The sequence below is a fragment of the Pogona vitticeps genome, chromosome 12 (assembly GCF_051106095.1).
Source record: "Pogona vitticeps strain Pit_001003342236 chromosome 12, PviZW2.1, whole genome shotgun sequence".
Classification (NCBI taxonomy): domain Eukaryota; kingdom Metazoa; phylum Chordata; class Lepidosauria; order Squamata; family Agamidae; genus Pogona; species Pogona vitticeps.
The window spans coordinates 11,154,758-11,166,934 of record NC_135794.1 but is presented as its reverse complement, the minus strand read 5'-3'; the positions used below and the strand labels follow the sequence as shown (position 1 = coordinate 11,166,934).

Below are 12,177 nucleotides of genomic sequence, written 5' to 3'. Positions count from 1 at the left end.
ACTAACAATAGGAAGTGCCCTGAACTGGAAAACTGAATGCCTTAGAGCAAAATGGAGGTCCAGTCAGACTGAGATATGAAAAATAGGAATCCTTTAGGTCTATCATGGCAAGCCAGACCCCTCTTTGTAAAAGGAGGTATAGGGTCACCATCCAAAACTTTTTAGTGTGAATGAAGTGATTGACTGCTCTGAGATCCAAAATGGGGCAAAGGCCTCCACATTTCTTGGGCACTGTGAAATCGTGGGAAAAGAATCCATCATGACTGAGCTGAGGGTGAGCACATTTGACAGCGTTATTTTCCAGGAGAGCCAGGTTCTCCTCTTTTAGGAACTGAGAAGGGGCATAGATGCCCATCAGTGGCAGACAGAGGAACTCAATCACATGCCCATTTTTAATGATAGCTAGCACCCATTTGTTGGTGGAGATCTGGTGGTGCCAGAGATGGACATAAGGTGTCAAAAATGATATTGCTGCTTCTATAGCATGGGTGCAGAATGTTCTGCTGAGGTGTATCTGCACAATGCTGAGGGAAAGATAGTGTACCAATGACACCAAAACCAAAAGCAGAGTCAGGTAGAGCAGAACAGATGACGTGTGCTACCCTGTATATAATGAATGGCAGTCATGTTGTGTGCTGCTGCTTGGACCCTTCTTCCTCTTAGAATTAAGTGCAGGAGTTCTTAAAGCACTGAAGTGATACCTGCATTCCCAGGGGGACCAGCAAACTTGAATCCCCACAATAAGTGTCTGATGCATTTATGGTGACAATAGATGTGGGCAATGAAAAGACAGGCCCTGTCTAACATTGGGAGTAGACCTCCACCAAAGTAGACTGTATCAAAATTCTGACAGCAAGATCAGGAGGTGAATGTTGTGATGTAATGGAGGACTGAGTCTTCAGAGGAACCTCCTCAGAGGTATGCATGTGCAATCATCCAGAAGGGGGTCACTGCAGCAATATAGGCCATAAAGCCTCGGTGTCTTTGAATTATGAGTACTGAAGACATTGTGTGTTGTGCCACCTTGGCTGCTAGATGTGTGGCTTTGTTGGTGGGAAGGATGGCTTTTTTGAAGCAAGCATCCAATATGACACCAATATACAGAATAAGCTGGGATGGAGATAGACATGGTTTTCTCTCATTGACCCACAGCCCAAGACTGCAAAGAAGCAATAGAGTAAACTAGATATGAGGAAGAAAATGTGGAATTTACAAACAAAAATTAAGAACTCCAGCTTTACTATCTGGAAGAACTGAATCGTTGAACACCAAGAGTCACAGAAAGCCTAGAATTAACACATGGAATTAGCTGACAATTGAGCTAGAGATCTAAGCCATCTAACCACGGGCTCCAGACCTCTCATTTCACTTTCTGATGTAGATAACATATCCGAACCTTTTCTATGCCAGCATGTCCACAGCATAACAAATCATTACTCAAATGAGGAAAGGGCTGCTGTCATGAAGGTATTAAGATGTAGTGGTGGAGCTATTGGAGGTTCTTCTTCTTTGGTTCCAACATAGGTGTCTTTGATATCTTCGTAGATTTCAGATCAATCAAGCATCCTGATATAGGATTTAGAAATAAGCCTAGAAAACAGTACTGAAGATGTCTATACCGAAGATACGATGGATGTCAAGACTAACTGAAGCAGGGGTGGGTGGGTGCAAAAAGACAGCAGGGACAGTTAGCCCCCAATGTAAGGAAGCTGATGGAGCATCACTGGATTGTCCACCAGTTAGATGGGCCGTGGAGGATGGGAGACATGTATCTGATGGCAGTGGAACATATGGAAAAAAAAAAGAGTCATTCACTGATGAATTTGATGCCTTACATGTCTACAGATGAAAGGTTTAATTGTGCCCAACCTCCTTTGTAGAAGCCTTTTACAAATTTGTAGGTTTTACAAATTTAAGTGTACAGTACCTTGCCCTAGATGCAAAGGGGATGGTTGTCCAGAGGAAACAGCTTACAACCAAATCCAAATCAAATAAACAAGAAGGAAAAATGAAAGCAGATTAATTCTGCACAGATTAATTCTGTGCAGATTAATTCTGCACAGAAAAACAGATAGCATCCATGGTGATATCATCATGACAGTCAAAAACGAAGTGAGTGGAAATATGTCTTAGGAATATGCACAGTTGGGGAGAGGAGGGATTTACACCTGATTTAGTGCCAGAAAGGACCCAGACAAGATGTTTGTGCAGGCACAAAATCCATGTGCTTGATACACAGAAACTACATTGGATAATACTCAGTTTCACTTCAAAGGAATTTTAGAATAATACAAAGAAACACAAAAAAAGGCCTACTGAAATATATAGGATCTACATTCAGGAAAAGTTTCCAATGCACCATCAACAGCCAGCTAACTGAGTTTAAATTCAAATAGGATACAATTACCTTCAGAAACAACTGAAAGCCGTAAAGAAGTGTTCTGTTTTTCTGCCTCCTTAGAAGCATCTGCCAGAAGGTCGCCAAATCCTGAAGATTCCACTCGTGGGTTTCAAGTGAGTCTTCAATGTGGTTTGTCACTTCAGCAGTGGTGAAGCTATCCAAGGAAGTTATTATCCAAACACAGAGACAATGGATAATGTGTGCATCCTGCCAAATGCATGAGTATAGACACAGAGGAAGGATGACAGAAAAAAATGAGGATTTTTTTTTTCAAATAAAGCTTGTGACAGCTCAATCATATGATAAAGGTATAGCTCACCCTTATCTTCAGACAGTGACTGCACAGCCTTTTTAATGTTATAGAATGTGTACCTGAAAGCATGCAGCCAGAATACTCAGAACTGGAGCATGGTGCTTGACTGTTTCACCCAGAAGGTAACGCCAAGGATGTGGGTGATGCTGACACTGAAGCAGAATATGGAACAAATTATTCATGCTCTGCCTATGCTCACATCCCAGCAGGTGAGGGCTGCTACACTGGTCTTCCAAACGAGTGTCTGGAGCCTGGAAAATTTGAAAAGCCAGCCTCAAGTGATCCTGCAAAGGATGAGGGAAGTCTTGGAAGATGAGGTTGATCTGAAATAAGTGAAAAAAACCGCAAAGTAAGTATTCTCATACACACATACTCAACAGTTCCACAGAACTCTTCACCCACAAATCGTCAATGATCCTGGTGAGGTTGAGGGAGAAAGTATAACATGCCAAACAAAAAAAAGAAACACAACTGACAAAACCAAGCAACCTAATAATTAAAAAAACAATAACAGAGCTTATATCTATGTGTGTATAACTAGACTACCTCAAAGAGACCTCCCTATTCCTTCATGTCCAAAGAAGTTCTTCCAGCCTTTTGAAAATCCAACACATGGCACAAAGAACTCACCAGAAAAGGTTGAGCTATAGCAGAGAGAGAAGGGCAGAGGAACTTTCTACAAAACAAGCCCTTTCTGTAGAAGGAAAATGTGGACCCAGCCCATGACTTTTACTTTAAGGAATGACAGCATGAGCAACCTGGTGCTGCTCCTCTTTACCAAATTAATCCATATAGATTTGTTTCAATCTTTTTGCAGCATGAGTGAATATACTTATATTCATTACTATTGATCTCTCCCCCCCCCAAAAAAAATATTAAGGAACTATTGTTCAAATACATACTATTTTCTGTGAAAAGGAATACCTTCTACAGACAGCAGAAAATAAATAAAAATGAAAACCTATATTTATCACCTCTGCCATCTTACCTCAGCTGGCTGGTAGCTGTACATTTCAGCTACAGTGATAAATTGCAGCCATTCATTGGCTCTAGCACACATTTTCAGATATGACATGCTCAGCTTTATGTTGTGAAGCCTGCAAAAGTGAACTACCAAAGACCACTGCTTTCTTGCATCACTTGATGACCTATGAAGAAAGGTCATTCATATAAACATTTCATACACAACTAGCAAACTTTTCCAGCAGAAGCAACAATACACATACAAAAAATTGCCATACCCCCCCCTTTCTGCCTTGGGGAGCATCTTTATCCTCTCTTCTGACATAACTGAATGTAGGGGAAAAGAAGCCAGACAAGTGATGCTGAAAAAACATTTGCCTGAAGAGGTACCCAAACATAAAATCTTTGCAAAAAGAAGATGGCAGGGATTTTTTAGACTAAAAACAAAAGAGACCACGCTTTGGGAAGCCTTGAGAAATAACTTCAATTCTAATGTCTTAAACAATCAACCTGAACTGAAGGTGAAGAAGAAAAATGGAATTAATCCCTTTCAGCTGTAACAGTATATTGAGAGAGAGAGAGAGAGAGAGAGAGAGAGAGAATTGGGATCCAGGAAGTTGAAGGTCTTTGAAGAGCCAAGATGCAGAAATCACAGAAGCTAGCAAAAACTGCTTGATTAAGAATGGTCTTTACCTTTTTCTATAAACAAGCTACATGTGCATACAGAGATGAATAGTTATAAAAAAATTTACAATCCGTGATGCTTTGAAAAACTTACACACTGTTCTTTTTCATTCTGCATATGCCTGTAGTAATTATTTTAAATAAAAAACCTGATCTAAAACTTTATCTGGAGATACGTATCTTCCACAATTTGATGTCACAAACAGTTTCAAGAACACAGTTCTGTACAGCAGCTCACTCTCCAGTGGAATATTCCTTCAGTGCAATCTGAGAGAGCTTTAACATTAACATCTGCCTTCCCTCAAGAGTGACTTTCTACCATGGAACTACAAATTCCCAAATCATGGATCAATCTTTCAGTTTGCTATAGCAGGTAGTTCCTGTATTTGGTAGGTGTGTCCCTGTGTGTCTGTAGGCCTGTCTTTGAGGTACTGTATCACTAGCTATGCCAAAGGACCTTTGAGTCCATTCACAAAAAGCACATGTAGTCCCATTTAAACCAAGACAAAAAAACCAAGGTTGTTCTGTGTTCTGAAAACTGTCTTTTAGGAGAAAACTGCTATGAGCAGGCAGAATCTGAATGCAAAGGCTTGGTGGATGAAGTGTTGTTTATCTGATCTGCAGTATTTGTTAAAAAATTAATTCAGTGTTGAGGACCCTACTCTTTGGTGCCTTCCTCTGTATTTCCCTAGACCTCACAGGGACATGTGCAGAGAATCATTGAAATTTACCTGTGTTTCTGAATGAAAGATGTACAAACTGACTCAGGTGGACATGCTCACATTGTAATATTAATCATATAAGTACCAGTGCCAAGCCTTCTATTTGGTTCTTAAAGCACTTAAAGCACTGAAGTGCTTTTCTGTTTGGTAAAGCGATGCAACAGATACTGGGGGCAGGGAGCAAGAGAACGATGACCCTAAGTATGTGTACAATGTGACCTGCCTTATACTCCAAGGCAGCCTGTCGCCCTCAATGTATGATGGAAGATACGGTCTCAACACCAGGACTGAAAAAGATTTAACTGCTAGTCTGGTCACCATCTATATGTAAAAAAGGAAAAGAACACCATCTTTTCCTGTGTCTCAGATACCAAAATATGTTGGTAAGTACCATTTCCCATGATGGCTGAAATCTAAGTAGATATATTTCATTACTAACTTCATGCAGAAAGCTCTTTTTTGTGAGATGCACAAATTCAGGGACAATATACTGGACAACATATTTACTGAGACAACAGCTCCTTTATGATTCAAGGAAGGCAAAGAGATATTCAACCACAACACAAGGTCTAAGCCATGTTTTTATAGCCATCATGTCAGAAAAATGTGAAACAACTTCACCTTTCCAGAAGAAGACGAATACGAAAGAAGCTGCATCTTGCCAAATGACACCAGTGAAATAAAGGATAATGCCTTGCACAATTAAGAAATTACTTTAGTACCAAACATATCCTTATAACATCTTAAATAGTATGTTCTCGGCTTAAAAGGACTGGCCATGCTCCTGATACCTTAACATTACTTTATCATAAAAATAGTTCATCTACTTAGAGAAAAGAGATTTCAAGAAGGGGCACTAGATTTTATTAGCATGAATCTCAATAAGCCAGCTTCGGCATTCTAATAAATTTAACTGAGCATATTGCTGTTCAGTTAGAGCTCTATTACTATGCCACACTGTGTAAGCAATTGTTACGGCTGAATGTACTAAGTTAACTGACTAAACCCAGGAAAAAGAGGAAATATTCAATCTACAGCAGGGGTGGGCAATTAATTTCTATGGGGGGGGCCACATGAAAAATCTGAACTATGTTCGGGGAGCCGAACCAACTTTACTTAAAATAAATTGAAACAGTGATGTTATCTTTTTATTTTAAACTTGTTAATCTTCACAAATACTAAAGAGGTTTTTTGCAGTATGTTAAAGATAACCAACTGACCAACTTTAGACAAAAAGCTATAAATGTTTTTGATGTTCAAAACTGTCCGCGGGCCGTATGTGGCCCTCAGGCTGCACTTTGCCCAGGTCTGATCTACAGGATATGACTTCGATCACCCCAGAGTGAAGGACATGTAATAATGGGCTCAAGCCAGATTTAGGCTAAATATCAGGAAAAAATTTCTTAACTATTAGAGCAGTATGGCTATTATCTCAGGAGGTGGTGAGCGCTCCAATGCTGGAGGCATTCAAGATAAAATTGGACAACCATCTGTCAGATCTGTTTTGATTTGGATTCCTGCATGAAGAAAGAGGTTGGAGTTGATGGCCTTATAGGCCCCTTTCAATTCAATTATTCTATGATTCTGTAATTTAAGACTTTACCTTTCTGGTGATCAGACAGAGCAAACTCAAATTGTTAACTTACTTCTTTATCCCTTGATGCTCAATTTTCTCCCAAACTGCTTCCTCCAAGCACACAAGAAGCTCTGCTGCCGCTGTCTTTTCTCCATTAGCTAGTTCTGTTAACTTATCAACTGAAAAGAAAACAGACAAGGGGGCATTGTTCTATTGCAATAGCTTCACGTTGATAAGCAACACTGTTAAAAGTTTGACACAGAAAGATGATTACACATAGCTTTATGACATCACTGTGGATCTTCTGCAAAGGTTTCATATAACAATAAGAACAGAATTTCTTATGCACCAACCCTTCCAATAATAGGTGAAACCCTCCCAATATAAAAACAAGATACACAACTATAAAAAACAAGTAGAAAGAATAACTACCCAACGACTGCCTGATGGAGTTATGCTGAGGCTCATCTCTTCTAGACATGAAGCTCAAAATTATATTTGCTGCTTTGATATCCACCCGGAGCTTCAGACTATCAAAGCCCAGCAATTCCAAAAAGCAGACACAGGCTGCCGCAATAGAAGGCACGTAAAAGAAAGAGAGAGCCAAAAAATAGGCTCCATTGCCTGCTTGCTGAATCCTAAAATAGAAAGAAGCAGCAATTAGCCTAAAGCATTTCACATAATAGAGATTGGGGTTTAAGAATTCAGTAAGTATCTGATATCAAAATCAATGTAATCACATGGATACAAAGAAAAAATCTGGGCCCAAATCATTCTTCTCTCAGTCTTCGCTTATGGTACTTCATTTTTTTCTTTTCTTTTTAAAAATATTGATATCAGCCATTTAGGATAACTCCTTAAAAACCACCTAACAAATTGTTCAAACAATGAACAGTATCTTACTATAACACAAGAAATATTTGTCTGAAAAAAACAGTCATGTTTATTTTGTGACTTCACAACAATTATGCTTGTGTCATTGGAATCATTGGTAAGTTCCCCAAATCTCTGCTTGTTTTAAATACTCACAACTGCTTTGGATTTTTGCTCTTTGCTAGCTGGTGGACTAAAAAAGTCCCAAAGGCAAATGAGGGTCGCTGGTGATGCAAGTAGTAGTAGAAGTCAAGATGCTGTATTTCTGCATATTTGTTGACAACACTGGAGTGTGAAAAGTGAGGAAGATCACTGAAAACATCTAGACAGAAAAGAGAAGAGCAACATTGTGATTAAACTGAAAAGCAGCAGGCTCAATAGGCTTCCAGGGGACAGTTCTCTGTCTTGTTCTTTCATTTTCACATTTGGCCACTGATACTTTTTCTGAATCAGCTCCATGGAAAGAACAACATGACAACTTTGAGCTTTTGTGTAAGCTCCATCCAATTTCAGTGTATCTATTCATTTGACTCTTTTAGCACTGTATATTCATTGTTAGTTTAAATACTGTCTTTTAATTCTTGTAAGCCGCCTTGGGTCCTTTTTAAGGAGAAAGGTGGGATACAAATATTTTAAATATAAGTAGTAAATTTCATTCTGTTGCTTTCAGCCCAATGCTCAAGCCTACCAAGATCATCTTGAATTTTATTTTTGTCTTCCAAGGTATTAGCTAGTCCACCTAATTTTGACTCATCTGTAAATTAGATAAGCATTCCCTGCACCTCATTCAAATAACTAATAGAAACACTGAAGAGCATCAGGCCCAGGACTTAATGTTGTGGTACCCTGTTTGTTACCTTCTTCCAGTGTGAGAAGAAACAAGTGATAAACACTTTCTAAGTATAATTCTGTAACCAACTACTGACCATCCTGACATTTCTGCTATCCAGCCCACACCTAGTTAGCTTGCTAATCAGAATATCATGGTGCACCCTATCAAAAGCTTTGCTAAAGTTACAATATATCACATCTACACCACTCCCACCACCTACCAGGAAGGTTACCCAGTCATAAAATGGAACAAGATTAGCTTAGTAGGATTTGTTCCTGATAAATCCATGTTGGCTTATCATTGTGTTACATACTGGCCCCTTTATAATTTTCTCCAGAATTTTGTCTCAGATAGATGTCAGACTAATTGGTCTCTAGTCTCCCACGTTCCTCCTTTTTGCCCTTTCTGAAGATAGGGACAATATCAGCTATTCTCTAATCCTCTGGCATTTCATCCATCTTCCATGATTTTAAGAAATTAATAATGGAAGTTCTGAAGAATGCTTTTCTATTGTTTTTAGCATCTCTTGATAACCTCAATGCATTCTCAGCATCTACTTTTCTAATGCCATCCCTGCAATGCTCTGCAGTCTGTACCCATCCTTTTTGTTTTTAGGTTCTCTCTGAGCTTTTTGTGAAGACACACTGGTCTATTTTTCTTGTTAGAACTGTTTGTAATTGCACCTTTGGAATTTTGATTTTAAAAAATTCCCATCCTTCTTGGACTCTTTTTCTTGTTATGATCTGCCATGCAACTTTGTTATTTATTGTTCTGAGCTTATTAAAACTGGCTTTCTTAAAATCCAATGTGCAATGCTTTTGCTGCCTTTGAAACATGGTCAATATCTCTCAGTTCCCCTTATTTATGAGCCTTGCATGAATGTTTTACCATGTAGTTTCTGTATTCTTTTATCTGTGCCCAAGTGCACATATTCCACAAAAGCTTATATTAAAACACAGCAATTATCAATGTTCCCTCTAAACTGTGCAGTGCTGTATTGGTGCCATGTATTCTCAATTAGTTGCCACTCATTTGGTTCTGCTTGCAGCCAGAACTTTGTGCATGTAAGGTATGGCTTTTGCTTAGTGCTGGTGGAAAATTAGAAGAAACATTGGCAGTCTTTAAGGTGCAACAATGTCCTTTTTTGCTTTTGTTTTCTTTTGCATTTCTTGTTGAAATTCATCCACTAAGTAATTCCTATTGGTTAGAACTCAGGAACAGAAGAACCAAGTGCTTCATCCTCCCCTTTTGAAGAGCATAGGGTATAAGGAAGTGTTCTGATAGCAGTCAGTCAGATAGAACCTTTATTCTCTCTCTCTCTCTCTCTCTCTCTCTCTCTCTCTCTCTCTCTCTCTCTCTCTCTCTCACACACACACACACACACACACACACACACACACACACACACACACACACACACACACACACACACACACACACACACACACACACACACACACACACACACAAAAGATAACAAACTATTAACTGGATCTGCAATTGGACAGTGCTCTGTGAAGATTGTTTATATTACAAAACCAAAATATGGCCAGTTATTTTGGAACACTGATAAGAGAAGGCAGAAGTAACTCATTCATTTTTGTGCCAGCTTTCATGAAGAAAAAAGTAAACAATATAATGCTTACTTTATGTGAACAAAGACAGAGAAAAAATTAGAATGCTGCACTTTATTTTGCTGCTTGAGTTATGTCTACCTAAAATACTAATTAACAAAGTAATACCACAAAACAGATGTCAGAACCTGTATTAAACAAATGAGAATAGTCCTATATTGTACAGAAAAACATTTTATAAACAGTGTAAAAGGAGAAAAAGATGAATGCTCCTTGATAAGCAAGTAGAAAAGAAATAGTGCTGTTTGTTTTATATGGCTTTAGCCTCATAATATATAATATATAATTAATAATGCCCTAATTCAGTGTGGTAATAATGAGGAGTATGCATCATAGTATTCTGTAGTATTTATGAATGAAACATGTAAATTGTACTATACAGTGGTGCCTCGCACAACAAGTGACTCACACAATGATAAATTCACACAACAATGGCTTTTCCTGAAAAATTTGCCGCCTCACACAACAATGTTTCCTATGGGGAATTTTTGCACAACGATGTCCCTTTTTGCTCCTGTAAAAGTGCCTTAAACTGTTTGAAAAGTGTTTTAAATGCTTGCAATCGTTAGCCCACCTCCTGAAACCTATGCAAACTTAATTTGCTGTTGTTCTGAGTCTTTGTTAATTTTTGGTGATTTTTTCTTTTCTCCATTGAAAGCCACTGTCCGTCCAATGCATTTCAATGAGAGAAAAAACAAAAAAATCACCAAAAATTAACAAAAACTCAGAACAACACCAAATGAAGTCTGCATAGGTTTCAGGAGGTGGGCTAACAATGCCAAGCATTTAAAACACTTTTCAAACAGTTTAAGGCACTTTTACAGGAGCGAAAATGGACTTTGCAAACCCATTCAAATGCATTGAGTCGGCTTCAATGCATTTCAATTGGGGAACCGCGTTTCCCTCAACGATGTTTCCTATGGGGATTTTTGCTTAAGGACGGCAATCAGTTCCAATTGGAACGGATTAACCGGTTTTCAATGCATTCCTATGGGAAATGGTGTTTCACAGAACGGTGTTTTTTTGGAACCAATTAACATCGTTGTGCGAGGCACCACTGTATTTAAAACCCAACTAAAAACATGGTTATTTATCCAGGCCTTCCCTCCAGCCAATTCTTGATTTCTCTCTTACTTTTCCTTCCTTATTATACTGCTGTTGCTGTTTGATTATTATGTATTTGTCTATGTTTTTATTATCTGATTTTAAATTGGAAGCCGCCTAGAGTGGTCTGGTGGGCCAGATAGGCGGGGTATGAATCAAATAAATAAATAAATAAATAAATAAATAAATAAATAAATAAATAAATAAATAAATAAATAAATTGTACCATCCAAATATGGTATCAGGAGATGATATCTGGCCAATTGTACTCCAATGCAGGGGGCTACCACAGCGCCCAGCTAATTTAGCTGATTGTTACCCCAGTTCATCATTTACATAGTAGATCATTACATCAGGGCATCGCTTACCCATAGGAAAGCTAAAGTCCCATGTCATAATGTTTTTACTAAATAAAATTAAAACTAAATAAATTAAAAGGTATATAAACAAGAGATTTCTTTTTACAGAAGTAAAATCTCAAAGGATACAGAAAGGAATGAGATGGAGAATGGGACTCATGACTGGCATATGGACTAAACATGGCAAAGAGGTTACGCTGCATCAGATTATGAAGTTACCTCCTTAGACTTTGGCTGGGAAGGCTGGTGAATTTTTCTATTTTAGAGAAAATATTTTTATGTGTGTCAATAACATTCTTAGAGCTATGTAATGCTTTTAATTTTGTATATGTTTACTTTTAAAAATTTAAATACTTTTTCGTGCCTGTCACTGAAAACTATAAGGCTTTTTGCTTTTTATAATTTTATTCTTAAGAACTTCGAAGTATTCTAGAGATTTATTTTCTGCTTTTATACGCAATTAGCTCCTGTGTTTTAATGTTTTGGTATTTTTGATTCAAGCATGACAAAAATTATTGTCTGGATTTTGCACAGATACAAATTTACAACTGAGATGTATTTTCTGACTTTAGTATTTGTTCAAAACTTAAGTTCAGTTTTTATGCATTTTGAAGTATTTTATGCCTATTATTTTTGCACATCTGCATGACTCTTGGATTTAAGCATATGTGCCTACAGATTTTTCTTCATAGCTCTATGACTGTCTTTGATAATTT

At 38.0% G+C, this 12,177-nt stretch overlaps 1 protein-coding gene across 6 annotated transcripts in view; it reads right to left on the bottom strand.

Annotated features, from left to right (window-relative positions):
- The window catches only part of SPG11 (SPG11 vesicle trafficking associated, spatacsin), a 104,679-nt gene that overhangs the window by 44,753 nt on the left and 47,749 nt on the right, over window positions 1-12,177 (bottom strand). For all 6 annotated transcript variants that reach the window (XR_013538846.1, XR_013538847.1, XR_012081498.2 and 3 more), the window contains 6 exons: window positions 7,689-7,854; window positions 7,092-7,297; window positions 6,730-6,838; window positions 3,703-3,862; window positions 2,774-3,037; window positions 2,408-2,608 (listed from right to left, as the gene is read on the bottom strand). Coding sequence is in view for 3 of the 6 variants with exons in the window: in XM_072981618.2 (XP_072837719.2) it covers window positions 2,408-2,608; window positions 2,774-3,037; window positions 3,703-3,862; window positions 6,730-6,838; window positions 7,092-7,297; window positions 7,689-7,854 (1,106 nt within the window). In the remaining 3 variants the exon portion in view is untranslated. The remainder of the gene's footprint in view (window positions 1-2,407; window positions 2,609-2,773; window positions 3,038-3,702; window positions 3,863-6,729; window positions 6,839-7,091; window positions 7,298-7,688; window positions 7,855-12,177) is intronic.